General features: G+C 42.5%; 1 protein-coding gene across 1 annotated transcript in view; it reads right to left on the bottom strand.

The window, feature by feature from the left end:
* The window catches only part of LOC139922484 (voltage-dependent T-type calcium channel subunit alpha-1I), a 136387-nt gene extending 122716 nt beyond the window's left edge, over positions 1–13671 (bottom strand). Inside the window, exon 1 of the mRNA XM_071913013.2 lies at positions 13424–13671. Coding sequence (XP_071769114.1) covers positions 13424–13671 — 248 coding nt within the window. The remainder of the gene's footprint in view (positions 1–13423) is intronic.
* Positions 13672–16707: the final 3036 nt, after the last annotated feature.

Raw genomic sequence — 16707 nt, 5'->3', positions numbered from 1 at the left:
CTGGCATTTTAGTTCTCAAGTCTAACAAGACAAGAACATTTGAAAAAGAATAATTATTGCTTTGCTTATCTGTAGCTGACTTTACAGCTGCCTCTGGTAATAACATGTAAGCTTTTGTTGCTTTTGTTCAAATCCTTCGGTTTCAAGGACGCTGCTGCTGAGAGTTCCCTCTTCAGTTATGAAGGAGTAAAAGGAGCAAAATACAAATTTAGTCAGTGAGTACTGGTCTTTAACTGCAAGCTAAGCGCTGGACCGTCGCTAATTTAGTTCATTTCCATACTGCCTTAGTAAATTCTAGCATTGTAATTTTAATCATAAAAACTTAGGGTTAACCCTTCTGCAGAGCAAGGCTTGCTAAACCAGGATTAGAGTCAGGGTTTGCCCACTTACAGTGTCCAAGCGTTAAACACCAGTTAGCACAGGACTGAACCCAGTTAGTGTTAGGGTTTAAAACACAAGTACAATGTGAAAAGGACTTTAGTGTGTTCACTATAATGGGCTGAAACTAAATCCTGCACATCTGTTGCAGTGGTTTCAGTAGCCAATGCCATTGCTTCTATTACAAAATATTTCACTCACATTGTTTATATGATTTTACAACAACTCCTTCCCCTTCCATTCATCTTACAGCACACAGTCCTTGATGCATATTGTTGTGTACTAGTCATTAACAGTATTCACTAGTCAGCATTCTCTTCTCTGCATCTGTCTGTCTACCCCCACCTACCTACTCAACACACACACTCACACATACATAAATGCACATACACACCAGAACCCCATTTACACACCATCAATATTCAAATCGCACTGAGAATAATGTGTCAGGTGCTGAATGGGTAGAAATGCCCTGTTAATGACGCTTTAATGACAGAAGGTGTTACTCGCACATGTTGCTCCTTTTCTTCCACCTCCATGATTTTCTTCTCCCATCTCGTCTCCTGCTCTCGCTCCTGTTAACCGTCTGGCTCTCGCTGACCCGGCACCCTTCTCTGTTTCTGTCTCTCCCTCTCTCTCTTCCTCTCTCTCTCACTCAGGTTGAGTAATCACGGATGATGTGTGATTGCGGCACTGAGTAATGCCAGGGAGGTGAGGCTGAATAAACTGTGTGCAGGGTCACACACACTCATTAAACATTCTGGAAGGCATTTAGTGGCCCGCAGTCTTTTTCAGAACACGCATACCCAAACAAAATAAAATTAATCCAGATACCTCCAACCTTTAAATGCCCTCTCTTTGGTCCTCTAACATTAAAAATGAATGAATGTCCAATGTCCCAGTCTTGGTATGACTAAATCACATGGTTTAAACTGTACATGTCGTGAATGAATTAAAATAGATAAATAAAGATAGAGAGCAGTTCACAACAAGTTTCATTTTTAGTAAATTTACTTTCTGGCATGTATTGATAGTTGAATCTAACTTTATCTAGATCTACAGCAATGAGTATTCTTCATGATTGGGCGCCATGACCCAACAGCTACTAGTCTGATTTCAATAAAATTAGCTTGCAAATCAAAAAAATACACAAAATGATAGATAGCACTTTTAAAAACAGTAACGAAGCGCTTTACAAAGGGGTGGGAAAAAACAAAAGTAGAGAAAATGAACAGCAAAAGCATTGAAAGCAGAATAATAAATATAAAAGCAAGGCAAGAAACATCCTTACGTTTACATTTGTATTTTATACTGTGATTTTATACTTTGATACTCTTATACAGAGTGACTTATAATGATTGCAATGGTAGCCTAAGCTTCAATTCCTACATCGCCAAAATTACAAGCAACCAATAGTAAGGAGTGCAACAGTCAAAGCCTTAGTACCCTGCAAATATTCCTGGCCACACAATGACCATGTAAGACTGAAGAGCAGGGAAAAGAAATTAATTAAGCTAAGGAGAGTGGTAGAAGGGATTATTTGGGGGAATGATTAGAGAGGAGAGAGGATATGATTCAGCGAGGACAGAATGACTTCTTGATGAGGTACTTCTTGAAAAGATGAGTTTCCAAAATACAACGGAAGATGGGGAGTGAATCTGTAATCATGGGTGGAGTAGGAAGGTCATTTCTACTATTGTCATTTTCTCATTCCTTTGGTCGGGAGTCCAGAGCTGGACTTGACATTGAGTACGTTTATATGGCAATATTTTGATTATGGATACATGGTTCGAAGTAACATCATTTTGTCCTGGGATTGTTGATTAGTCAAATCTAGGTATGGCTCATTCTTAAAATTAAACTTAACACAATTTCTCTAATAAACTGGTTTACATAGATTAATTTAATAATGGGCCTACCACTTGCCACTCCACTGCACTGCGACATGTTGTTTGTTTTGGAAATGCAACATTGCTGCATCTGGTGACCTTTGACATGTGCAGCTTGAAAAAATCAAAAGAAATCCGACTAAGGGGTTTACATGCCCTAAAAAAAGTGTGTTAACTGGATTATGCTTACTCTGATTATGACCTTAATTCTCATTAATTCTCATTATTAACATGACAATTTCAATAGTCCAATTTCAATAGTCCAATTTCAATAGTCCAATTTCAATAGTCCAATTTCAATAGTCCAATTTCAATAGTCCAATTTCAATAGTCCAATAGTATCAAGTTATTAGAGTGCATGTAAACATACTCACTGACCAGTGGAGTGTAATGACATATGTAGACAGCACTCCATCCAGCACCATATAGAGGCTGGCCGCAGTCTGACTGTACGGAGGTGGGGAATGGCATGTTGACTTCAGATGAGATGCTGGACATGCTGAAGTCTGATGACAGCCACAAATCTGTTCACAGAATACAAATTACCCTCTGGAGCTCCTCTGTACCGTTCCACCACCACCAACCACCCTAACATCATCTTTGTCTGCCCCCACACTGACGTCCCATAGACAGTGTCCCCATATTCGCCGCTGAGGTCTAGCAAGGAGCTGACAGCCAACTTGACCAGGCAGCCAGGTAGCCATCGTCACCTGGTTTTAGGCTCATTATTGTGCTCACTGCAACTTTCTTCAAACCCTTACCCACATTGTATTTGAACATCTCAAATCTGTTCAGGAGAATTTCAGGGAGGTTGAAAGCTAAGAACAGACCCCTCACTGCAGTGCAGAATGACTCACACAATTTATACAGCACTTTGTGGATAATAGATGAGAAATAGCAAACTACAAAGCACTCACTTGAATAAAATGTACCCTGCAGTTAGTGGTGATGGAGCCGTTAAATGACTTATTAAATCCTCTCAAGAGTCCCAGTTTGTGTAAAGCAATACTTTTGAGTTGAGCTGACATAAAAAGGAAGACATCATTCTTTTATAAGTTGAAAAAGCAGGCAGCAAGCAATGCATGTTAAAAATGTGGGGATGAAGGGAGAAAAACAGAAGGAGAGAGAAAAAAGTATGTTTTGCACTAGTTTGTGTTTGTGTGAGTGAGAGTGTGTGTTCTTGTATGTGCATGAGCGTGTGTGTGTGTGTGTGTGTAAGCATGTGTGCTTTTTTCTGTTTGTGCACCTCTGACATTTATCTGTGCGGTTTATCTAAAAGCAATCTGGCCTGCTGCTATTGAGTGCAGACAAATAGGCAGTGCTGTATAAAGCATCGCTGCTCTACACAGTATAGCGCAGCGTAGTGCCAAAGAAGTAGAAGGATAATGCCATCCAGCCATCTATATGTAATTCTATTCCAAGAATGTGCCATTGAACTAACCCATATCCCAATTATGGCTGCAATACAAGAACATTGTCTACATAATCCATAATCCAACACCGGGCTGCTTCGTGATAGGACACACACACACACACACACACACACGCATACACTGCAGCGAATTTGTACATGGAGCCATGCATACAGTATGCAGACACATGCACATACACACTGGCAAATGCACACACATGTAAATAACCATGATACACACATCATACCCCCCACACACATACAGTAGTACACAAATCCCCCAACCTCTGACGTCACACACACACACACACCCACACACACACACACACACACACACACACATTCTCTGAACACCCATACAAACCCGCATCTACCTAATTTACTCGTCTGATCCTTGTGAGATCAAATTTGTTATTCTTATTATTATCATATAGACAGAAACATCGCAATTAACTGTGCGCAGCATGGTGAACCATCAGGAAGAGCTTTAGCAATAACAATAATGAACCTGTACTGTGTTAAACATTACTGCAACCTGAACGGGAAGAAAATTACAAATGAGAAATAAAGCACTTTGAGGACGGCTCAAGCATACTCCTGAGACCAGGAGGGGAACAGATACACGCACACCCACACTATTCCTTGATGGCATTCTCGCCAAATCTAAATAGTCGATAAGCGCGTCTAACCCGCGAGAAGAGAGGTTTCTAATTTATTGCTTCCATGAAGACGCAATCCATGATCGTGAGAGGGTTGGCAGACACACTGTGCATGTAACTGCCTGTCAAGCGGCGCACAAGCAAAGGATTGGGTTTTGGGAAGCAGGGAAGCATGGTTTGAGGTAAATTGACACTATACCTCCTATCAGTTATACAAAGCAGTTTTGATGGAAGCTGGTTAGTCAAGCCTGCTGTTCTCGTACTTGTCCTATATCCATCCTCAAAAGATTTTCTAAGAACATGAATGCCGCACTCAGATTCTTGGTAAACGATCACATTAGTTTTCAAGTTGCTATAAGCTTAAAAAAACAAGTTCTGATGTCGCTCAGCGTACAAGGAAATGGAACAACCTATGATATCAACGCCTAAAAACAAAAAGCATCATTAACTGTTTTAGTATTTTCCTCATTTTCACAACATTTAAAACCCCTAAACTGTCTGTTGCCATAGCATGAAAAGCACATCTTCACCGTAGCCTAACTGTAACACACTACTATGGAACACCAACACATTGAACGTCGCATAGAACATAAATGCACTGAGACACAGTAGCAGTCATTAGAGTCACTTTAAGCCCTTCTTCTCCTCTCTACTCTTCCCTTCTCAATTCTTCTTTCTCTCTCCGACAGTACAGGCACTAATGGAGTTTGGATTAGGCCTGAGGGAGAACTGAGAAGACAGGCATGGAGGGAGGGAGGGAGGTGGAGGGAAGGAGGGAAGAAAGGAGAAGTGAGAAAGAGCAATGAGAGACGGTGGGAATCATTGGTGTTGGTATCAGTGCTAGTATTAGCACTGTTTTTTATTTTTGGAAGTATAAGCATTTGTAATAGAACTAGTTTCATTTATCCTTTACAGAGGTTTGTCTCACTGATGTTTGCACCTCTTGCAGCTTGCCTCTTGCACCTCTTTTACAAAGGAGACCTTCCCCGGGGTAAAAGGACAACCATGCATACATTACATAGAACAGAGGCTCATTAAAACAAGCGGAACATTACAAGGCATAAAAGGAGATGTGGGAAGAGAAGACATGCTTGAGGGATGAGGGTGGAAAGGAGTGACTGAGCAGAGGAGAGGGGCAGGTAGGGAAGTGAGATAGATGGAGTAAGGGGAGAGTCTGTGTGTAAGAAAAAGCAAAAAGAAATGCAAAAAAAAAAATGAGGAAATGACAGAAAAAAGACAAGTGGGAGAGGAGAACATGGGTGAGAAAGAAGAAAGACAAAAAGAAATAGACAGGTGAGTCAGAGAACGAGGGAGAGACTGACTTTTGATGTTCTTTAATAAAACATTTCTCACAAAAAAAACCTCAACATCCACACACACACACACACACACACACACACATCCATCAACTCACTCACCTCATAGCAAGGCATACAGTAGTGTACCCCATCTAACCCCACAGCAACTTAGCCCCTTCATCGCCAACCAGAACCAGAGGAAGAGGAAGGAAAGAAAGTGAAAGAGGGCAAAGAGGGAAAGAAAAGGAATTAAAGAGCACCAGGGAGAGAGAGAGAGAGAGAGAGAGAGAGAGAGAGAGAGAGAGAGAGAGAGAGAGAGAGAGAGAGAGAATAGGTGATGTGTCCCAGGTGTGTGCTCTATCCTCAGCAGTAGTTAGTAGCAAGGCACGGCAACGCCTCAGCCATCCGTCACCATGGAGATAACAAGCTGTCAGGGCCAGAGAGCATCATGGGCCACAGAGGCCAGTCACTCTGCTCGAACACCACGGGAGCCAATCAGAGACACAAAGAGAGACAGCGAAGGGGAGAGAGTGAGATAATGTGAGAGGAAGAGAATGATAGTTACTGGCATCGAGAAGCGCAAAAAAGAAAAGAAAAGAAGGGGGGGGAACCAAGAGCAAAGAGTGGATAGAAGAAAGAGAGGATGACGAGAAAGGGGGAGCAGAGGGTGCAGAACGTCTGAGAATGGCAGGACAATGCTAATTTGAGAGAAAGAGAGAAAAGGAGAGGGGGGAAAGAGAGATAAGGTGAAGTGTGTGGAGTGGTAATGATGATGGGAGGGGGTAAGGAAAGGACAGCGCTCCATAGCCGTACATCTATCAATTCCCTGCACCTAAACAAGTCATATACATTTCTAAGCTGCTCATTTCTGTCCTGAAATGCTGTATAATCATTACTTTGCATTTCCATTTTAAAAACACAGCTAAAAAAGCCCATACAATGTGCCAGCTTTGCAATTACACTACAATTTAGGAGTCTAGCTGTTGCCATTATCCAAAGTACTGCACAAAATGTGCGACAGTAGAAGTATTCAGAATCTCTGAATCCCAATTTGCAAAAACAAAGTGCAGCAGACCAGAATGCAACAGTAATGAGAGGATTGCTCTTTTAAACAATCTGTGGAATATTAGAACATAAAACTAGATTATATAATAAAACAAATGTGATATTTCAAAACTACACGCCCAAAGGGACGACACATACAGAACTCCGGAGAGGATGCAGTGTACTTTCAAACAAGTCGGTACATGACAAAGGACACTCAGCACAATGCTTGGGTCTTGTCACACACTTGAGTAGATGAAAAACTGCTCTCTCTGTTACCTGCTAGCGTGAGTGACAGTCTCTGTCTCTCTCTTACTCAACAACACACTCACAGAAGCTGCAATCTCTATTTTCTAGCATGAGTGACTGGTGACTGGTCAGGTTACACCGAATGCCGCTAATTGCGTTGTCTGATGGATAATGGTGTGTGAATGATCTGACGCGTTCTCATCTTGATTTGGAGAATGAAATGGTGATGAGAGGCAATCGTCACCCTTTAATGAGATACAATACAATAGGTTCGATGGACAGTATGCAATCCACTGAGTGTACAAAATGTTCAGTCCACTCGCTCTTTGCGTGAAAACCGACTAGGTGAAAGCTATAATCCCTTATTGATATCACCTATACAATCCACTTCAGTCATGTGGATGAAGGGGAGAAGACAGATTGAAGAAGGGTTTCTAAGCCTTGAGACAACTGAAACGGAAACATGGATTGCGCAAACGTGGGTGCAACTCAATATTGGGAAGGTGGTAGAACATATACTAGGGATACTGGGTGGGCGTCTGCATTCACCGCAGACCAGTGTACTGTGTATGTGTGTGCGTGTGTGCGTGTTTGTTTTTCAGCCTTTTCTCAGGGAAGATTGTTCTTTTTCAGCATCGCCCCGCTTTGCCCTCACACACACACACAACACACTCACATTCTGGAGAACAAGGGAACAACCAGCTTATGTAGCAGTTTTGGAGTTAAAGAAGGAAAGAGAAATACCCATTTACATTGCCTGCTCCACTTCTACCTGCCGGTTCAGGGAGTAAAAAATGTCCGGTCACAAACTCGCTTCTCTAACCTTCAAGTTATTGCTGAGAGATAGTTGTGTGTGTGTGTGTGTGTGTGTGTGTGTGTGTGTGTGTGTGTGTGTGTGTGTGTGTGTGTGTGTGTGTAGTGTCTGGGCAGCTAGGGGTGAGGATTTTCATTATCTTATTACATGTCTGACAAGTCTGCCCATATCTCATCTGACGTACTGTGAGAAGACACACACGACACTTCAAGTCCTCATTTACCAGCATGCTGACCAAGACTGACATTATATGTGCGTGTGTGTGTGTGTGTCTGTGTGTGTCTGTGTGTCTGTGTGTAGGTGTGTGTGTACCTGTACGTTTGGACATGCACTTGAGTGCTTATGTGTGTGTTTCAAGACTGATATGCAACTGCCTAGGTGGGTGCAAAAGCGACGGCGTCCAAATTTGTGTCTTTCAGTGTGCGGCATAGTAATGAGTCCATTGAAGGTGAGTGAGAGCGTGTCGGGACACATCTAATCTGCTATCAGTCCCAATTGGAGTGAAGTGACAGCTGCCATCTCTATGCCAATACAAGGCAAAGCAACACAGATAACAAACCTTCGATGTGCACTGAGAGGGAAATACAGAAATAGGTATAACAGGTGTAAAAACAGGTCAAATAAGCTGGTTTAAACACATACATACATGCCAGTACAGACACATACCTGACTATTACAGACAAAGAGTGAGTGAGGGAGCAAAGGAGGGAGAGGGAATGAGGGAGAGAGAGAGGGACAGAAGGAGGGAGGGGAGAGAGACGGAGGAAGAAAGGGAGGAGAGGGAGAGAGAGATAGGGAGGGAAAGAGCAATAACAGTCTTCAACTCAGCTATCAAATAAATTATGTGAAACATGGTCGTGAGATGAAGAACGGAGTTTGAAGTTAATGAGAGAAGGATAAGAGTTTACCTATATTGTACAATAGTGTGTGAGCGTGCAGTGTGAAGAACGAGAGAGAGAGAGAGAGAGAGAGAGAGAGAGAGAGAGAGAGAGAGAGAGAGAAGGAGTGTGTGGGGTGTAATATAGAGAGGTGCTCCAGGTGCTCTGCTGTAGGCAAGCGTGGGAGAGCATCAGTGTGTATGTGTGTGTGTGTGTGTGTGTGTGTGTGTGTGTGTCACAGAAGGCCTCTCACAGCTACTGAGTGGTGGACAGAATTATTGATCTGCAAAGAGACAGTGAAACAAGCACTTACTGCTGTGTACACACACATACACACAAAAATACACACACATACATACACAGCAGTGGTGCACTAATCTGGACAAAGTACTCCTATCAGTTCATTTCACAGATAACTTGCACTGAGCACCAGCAGAATACTATCTGATGATGCTGAAATGAGGCTTATCTATCCGCCCGAGAGATCAGTACTCGGTCCTCACAAGGTTAAGGTCTGGAGCATCTTAGTAGTTCATATTCATATTTCATATTCAGCTCCTGACCTTTGTTGCATGTCATTCCCTCTATCACTTTCCACTGTATACTAAAACTTAAAACTAAGCATTTGTACACAATTCGGTCACTAGCTACAGAATCCAGCTTATCCATATATAACTGTCTTCTACTTTGGTATGATCAATGCACACACACAGACACACACACACACACACACACACACACACATCCTTGTTCCAGTGCACCAAGCATCAAACACCAAACCCTTGCTCCTGTACAAGTCCCACACATACAGTCGATGCACACACACATAGTCAAGTCCTACACAGCAGCAGAGGCACAAAGGCTATGAATATACTGCCATCCCACACACACAAGAACACACACACACAGACACACACACACACACACACACACACACACACACACACACACACACACTAAAGCAAGCTTCGACAAGCTTCTCTATGATAATGCAGTCACAGTAGCCAAAAGTAGCACCTCATTAACAGGCATGGTGACCAAGACTGTGTGTATGTGTGTAATTGAACTGAGGACTGTGTGTACCTGTGCTATCTGTGAGCATGTATGTGTATGTGTGTGTGTGTGTGTGTGTGTGTGTGTGTGTGAGTGTTTTGTTGATAACTAATTAAATCATTATATTCTAACTCCCCCTATTACTGTCTGGCAAGGAAAGATGATTAATCTGAGAAAGTGTTGTCAAATGGAGACAGCCCTGTGTAGGTGTGTGTGTGTGTGTGAGTGTGTGTGTGTGTTCTTGCCTCTCCATCTTTATAAGATTCAACCCCAGGAAAATCACCTCAACTATCAACTTTCACACATAACACACACATACTCTCTCTCTCTCTCTCTCTCGCTCTCTCTCTCTCTCTCAAACACACACACACACACACACACACACACACACACACAGTTGTGTCTCTCCATGTTTAACATGCTTACAGTTTGAGCCACCATGGGTGTCCAGCAACCAATGGACTGCGGTAAAAGCTCAGGCGATGTGAAATAAGATTTGGAGAGTGTGTGTGTGCGTGTGTGTGCGTCTGTGTGTGTGTATGTGTGTGTTAGAGAGAGAGAGAGCGAGAGAGAGAGAGTGTGTGTATGCAGAGGCGTGTTTGTACCCTGTGGTGAGGGGCCAACTGAGAGTAGCAGAGCTCAGCCATTAGGAAGCAGTGTAAAATCCCTCTAAAACCTCTTTTCCTCCAAACATCAAAGACCGAGTCTGAAAGGCAAACAGAAAGACTGACTAAAAGTCTCGCCTACCGGTTTTGTCTGTCTAACTGCCTGCAGTAGCTTTCTGTCTGTATGACTTTCTAGCTGCCTATTTGTCTGATTGTCAGTAACACATATTACCCTGGTATTAGTCTGTCTTCACTGGCTTCCTGTAAACGCATGTATTGATTATAAAGTCATACTTCTGATATGTCATGACATGGCCTCTTGCCGCAACACTTCACTGATTTTCTATCTATTGTCAGGGTCTCAGTATTTGAGTCCATTCAAGTCCAAAACCATTAAGTTAGAATAGCCTACAACCTACCATAACTTCCATCTTAACATCCATTCCTTTTTCTTTATTATTTATCCAAATAGGCACCAGGGATATGATGGGATGGGTAATTACTCTCAGCACCAGGCCAAATTCAGGACAAATGAATGTTATTGGTGATTAAATTGGTTTTGATTCTGATCCATGGATGTTTAAACATATAGGTCCTAAAGAGTTGGGTTAGGGTTAGGGTTTGCTTTTTTTTTTTTTTTTTTTTGTGCATGTAATGCCATGCAAACTAGCTGTAGTATTTATTTCCCCAATACTTCATAACTTCTTATTCACAACAAGACTTTTTGCAGTGTGATCACTTTTTTGTGTATTACTGTAAAGCACTTTGTAACTTGTGTTAAGAAAAGTGCTATACAAATAAAGTTTATTGTTATTATTATCAGTTTAACTATTCAGAAAGGTTGCTATCATTACTGCCAAACATAGGTATCTTCATCAACAAGTCAGGTAGTTAAGGGAGAGGGTAGTCCATCTAAGACGCCAACTTTAAGAAGCTGGTCATTAGGATATATGGTCTATCTGTCTAGCACCACACTTTGGTTAAACAATGTGCCAAGTCTTTACAGCTTGCAATGCCTCTTCAGTTCCCAGCATCTCTATAAAAGTGTTCATCAGCCGTTTTATTCTCTTTTGTCAATGCAGACAGCATAACTCCTCTGTGAACGTTTGCCATAGACTACTTGTAATAATTCACAACACATAGGCCAACCTTTAAAGCACAAAGGCAATGTGTTTGCTGGTGGGAACAGGTGCATGGGAACTGGTCAAAAAGGGGTTGGTTCTCTATGGGCTGGATGGGCTACTCACATTAGGGTATACTGTTGGAAAGTCTTATTCCCACACAGACGCCTCCAAACTTTGGCATGGACAAAAAGCAACATGCTGTCCAAGAGAAATTATTATAATCTGGCACATGTTGATTTATTTGTTGCATGGTCTCCCTTTTTACTTTTGCAGGCCAGACTTTAAGAGACATGAAACAAGCAGGAAAAGCGGGTACACAGGCTACTGCCAATTCATTATAATACCCGTTATATAATAGATACAGCCAACCCACAACATTTCTATTTTACTTTTAAGCGCAAATTATTTCATTTTTGGATGTGATGTGTCAACAAGTCCAACTCAGGTTACTTAGAGCTACATTATGACAGTTTAATTGACAGACACCTATGTGAGCATTTGTCGCACAAACAACATAAACAACATAACCTGGCTATTGTTGGATGACATTAAGCCCAACAATGAACCGGCACTGCCAGCCCTAAGTGGATTAATCTTAAAAGACATGGTGTGCAGAACAGGGTGCACTTACAACGCATAATCAAGCGAGGTGTGCGGCGCTCTTTTTAGAGAGCATGTATGCTCCACAACATGATTTGAATACATTTCTTAGTGAATAAGATCTGAAAATCTGCACTATTAGCTCAAGATTTAATAGTGAGGAGTGAAAAACTGCATAATTACCCATCCATTCTGAAAAAAGGGCCTTCGTCATTTCGCCCTTACATGTACACACACACACACACACACACACATACACACAAACACAGACATATTCCATTGTTGAAGCAGTGCAATGTTGAACATTGGGTGCAATTGTAGAAAGATGCCAAATTCGGCACTTACTTTGAGAAGATACTGGAATGTCTGCTACACTGGAGGACCAAATCCACAAAGATAAGGAGAGGGGGGGGGCAGTGAGGTAGGGAGGTGAGTTCAGGGCCAAGATGGATGAAAATGCAACAACAGACACAGAACGTACCATAAAGAGGAGAGATAGTGACGTTGCAAAAGTGGGTGATGGATAAAGAGAAAAAAGGGAGGAGAGGATACGGAGGGGAGGAGAGCACCAGGGTTAGATAAGAGGATGAGAAGAGCGGTGGATGAAGGGATGAGGAGTTGGAGGGATGAGAGGGACCGAATGTGGAATGAAAGGTGCATAAAGAGATAGAAGGGGGTAAAAAGGATGGGAGCGAACAGAGAGGAGTGATAAAGGAAGACAAACATGTGCCGTGGACGGCCAATCGTCTGCAGGTTTGCATTCCAACCAAAGACCACAGCAGCTGATTTCACTGATTAGCAACACTTCAACTCAAGAGGAGGAACTAATCAGTGAAATCAGCTGGTGTAGTCTTTAGTTGTAATGCAAACCTGCAGACTCTAGAGACTCCACGGTACATGGTTACCTACTCCTGGGTTAAGGTGACAGAATGATGGACAGAGGGGAAGAGAGGGGTTTGCTGAAGCTTGGGAACAGTGAAAAACAGTGAGTTGATGTTCTAGTCTACAATAAAACATATTAGACTGAGACACCATATACATTGTATGGCTTGAGAGGAAATAAAACCACTTGAGAGGGTATAAAACCACAATGGTTGAGAGCTAGGCTAAAGGTGAAAGGTGTTGTGGGTTTGATTCCACAAATGTAATACAGAATAGGGGCTTAAGGACATGAATATGAAAATATGAAAAGTTTGGTTATGGTTACAAATAGACAAGGGTTAGAGTTACTGCATATGGTGTCAAAACTACAAAGGTTGAGTGCTAGGGTTAAGTTAAAGAGTTGCACATCCACCAGTGCAATACGGAACATGTACTTGGAGACCATGTGAATGGATAGGTGAACCACTCGGGTTAGGAGTCAGGGCAGAGGGTAATGGAGGTCAAGGGTTCAGGTAAAGGTTCTTATTATTAAAGGATATGGGCTGGAGACCATGCGGATGCACCAGTTGCGAGGGCAAGTGGTCTGCTTGAGGCAGAAGAAGACCACGGGTGCCAGCTCTGGGAAGGGCACCACCAGGGTGCTTAGGTCACTGCCGATACTGACATCATCACCCGGCCCCACTTCCTCGATGATGTCATCAGCCTGCGCCGAGCCGTAGTCGTCACACAGCCCTGGCCCTGCCGGGGAAACGCCCCCCAGCGGCACAGGACACTCCTCGCTCGTCATGGCAACCCAGCCCAAATCTGAAAGACAATGGGGGTTGACACTGGGTTAAGATGAATCATGTCACATCATTATCACATTGTTTAAGAAACTACAGATCCCTAAGTGATTTTAGCTAATTCAATGCCTGTCAGGATTTGACTATCACACAATGTTTGTACCACAGCAAATTTGAATGTGTTTAATTCACAAAACAAGGTTTGATTGGACAAAGAGGCTTTTGGACAGCTAGGCAGTTCAGGCCTGCTTACTTCAACAGCCACCCTAGGCCGCTATATCACCCAAACCCCATAACATCACCTAACAACTCTTACCACGCAGATATTTAATGCTACTCCTTTTCTAATGCAGGTTTAATACCCCAAAGGCCCATTAGTCTCTTGCTGTCTCTTTGCCCTGCAAAAGCAAATGCATTTATTGTAAACAAACTTGTCAGCATAACACAGTACATTGCTCACTGATAACAATCACCTCTCACAATCACACACACACAGAGGGGTACGACAGCGGAAAGTAAATCAATGTCAACAGTCATTGCACATTCATTGACGATTCACTTAGCCCCGTCACAGTGCTCTGGGAGAGGAAATGGCTTTCTATCTCCCACCACTTAGCTCATGAATGGATTCACTTTTATCTATGAATACAGCACACATCCACAAACATACACACATGCACGCACAGACACACACACACACACACACACACACACGCACACACATTCACGCACATGCATATGTGTACGTATGATCAAATGTACAAATTCACACATACACTACCAGTCAAAAGATTGGAGACACACATTTTTCTTTATTTTTACTATTTTCCACATTTTAGAATAATAATAAAGACATCAAAACTATGAAATAGCACAAATGGAATTATGCAGTGACCAAAAACAAATCAAAACTTTCTTATATTTTAGATTCTTTGAAGTAGCCACCCTTTGTTGCCTTGATGGAAAGGCAAAGGCTTTGGAAAGAAATTCATACATAGGCATCAACTTCGCTATTTATATTTGTCTAAGAAGCAAAATTCCAGCATTTAAGCAGAAGCCTTTAGATCAAAATGGCTTAGATGAATAATGAAAAACATTCAATCAGATGTGTCCAAACTTTTGACTGGCAGTGTATCACTATATGCAGACTATTGCACACATGCACACATTCACAACAGAGAACACAATCGCGCATAAAATTCTGCTTGCAGTACATCAACTCATGCAAAGGAGACAGATACTGCGGAGCTTCTGCACAGAAGTCTACTTGTCGAGACTGATTGCTGGCAAAGGCGGTCCACATTTTGTGTCTTAGGTTTAAAAAAGGCAAAAGAAGAAGAATAATAAGGCAAGAGAAAAGAGCAAAGAAAGAAAGAAAGTGACAGACTGACTTTGAATGAAACTTTATCCGTTCGGCCCAGCCACCCGTCCATGCATCAAACCGGCCAGCCGGCTAGCGCAAGCCAACCAGTGGCAGCCAGAGTCTAAGTGAATGTATCATAACATATTGGACTTGGGTAGTCCTCTTGCTTTTAACTGGCAGCCCAGGAAGGCAGCCAGCAAGAGGCAGGAAGCCAAGCAAAGGCTGGACACGCATACTTGGACATACGCACACTCTCGCACACACACACAAACACACACTGGCTGCTTTATTGTTTCAGACTTGCATTGATGCAGAGGTAAAAGTGATGTTAGAATTGTTTAAGCATGCTGCGTGTGTGCATGTGTGTGTGTGTGTGTTTGTGCGTGCATTATCTTTGTGTGATTGCTTGTGTGACTTTTGCGTACGAACGTGCATGTGTAGGTGTTTTCCATTTACGCGTATGTGCTTGCGTGTGTGCATGCATCAGTGAATGCGTTTATATTTGTACTAAATCCTACAGTAGGATTAGGTGCCAGTGGGGGAGCGGTCTTTGTTTATGTAGGATAATGATATTAAGGGCTATTCATTACAAGCTAGGAAAATAGGACAGTGGCGATTCAGTAGCCTGTCTCTTTGGAGCTAATCCGCTGACAACATGTTAAACCAGGTGGGGACATCAAAAATGGCTTGTAGCATTTAAAAGGAGAACGTTGCATACCACACATAGTGATACACATAATATGGGCAGAAATACACATTAAGTAGCTCACCGCCTTTGTGTCATCTATTATTATACCTGTCTATCCATCCATCATCTCATAGATAGATAGATAGATACATACATACATACATACATAATACAAACTATTATTGAAACTGAACTAGTGTTATGTTTCTCAACAGCTGCTTCCTGTCGAGGCAGGAAGTTTAGCTCTGATTCTGCCGTGTTTTATGCCCATGACAAAGCTTCTTAGAGAGCCCCCCCAGCTATTCTCAGTGACTAGATGTAAACAGGAGACCGCTTTGTAGAAGTGGTGAGAGGGAGTATGTTTAATTCTGCATAAGAAAGTTTGTATGCCTATGTGTGTGTATGTATGTATGTATGTATGTAGGTATGTATGTATGTATGTATGTATAGACTGTGTGTCCATGCGTTTATGTATGTCATCTAACTTTTGTTACCTGCACCAGGAATATTTCTTTCTGATGACGACGGATGCATGTGTGCGTGTGTGTGACAGAGAGAGGGAGAGAGCGAGAGAGAGAGAGAGAGAGAAAAAGAGAGAGAGGGAGAGAGAGAGAGAGAGAGAGAGAGAGAGAGACTACGCACAAGGCCCTTACTGCTGTGTTAGCACTCACACACATAAACACACTCATATTCCCTCAACATACACACACTCACACATTAACACCCTTAATTGGGGTAACGGATATACAGTCACCCATTTAGCTGCGCTACGTGCTAAAGGCTGTGATGCGCCATGGGAAAACATGCTTTCCCCCTCCCACACACACTCACTGCGACAGTCTGAGACAGACACACAAGAAGAGGCTCGATGGAAGACGAGAGCGAAACATACAGAGTATCCATAAGGTGGTTTAAGCAGCCCACTACATGACTCTTCATTTCAATCCATTTGGGAAATCTGGCTCCTGACTGTGAAGATGAGATCCAAGT

The sequence above is a fragment of the Centroberyx gerrardi genome, chromosome 7 (genome assembly GCF_048128805.1).
Source record: "Centroberyx gerrardi isolate f3 chromosome 7, fCenGer3.hap1.cur.20231027, whole genome shotgun sequence".
Classification (NCBI taxonomy): Eukaryota; Metazoa; Chordata; class Actinopteri; order Beryciformes; family Berycidae; genus Centroberyx; species Centroberyx gerrardi.
The sequence above is the reverse complement of the archived record's forward strand: the minus strand, read 5'-3'. Positions and strand labels throughout refer to the sequence as shown.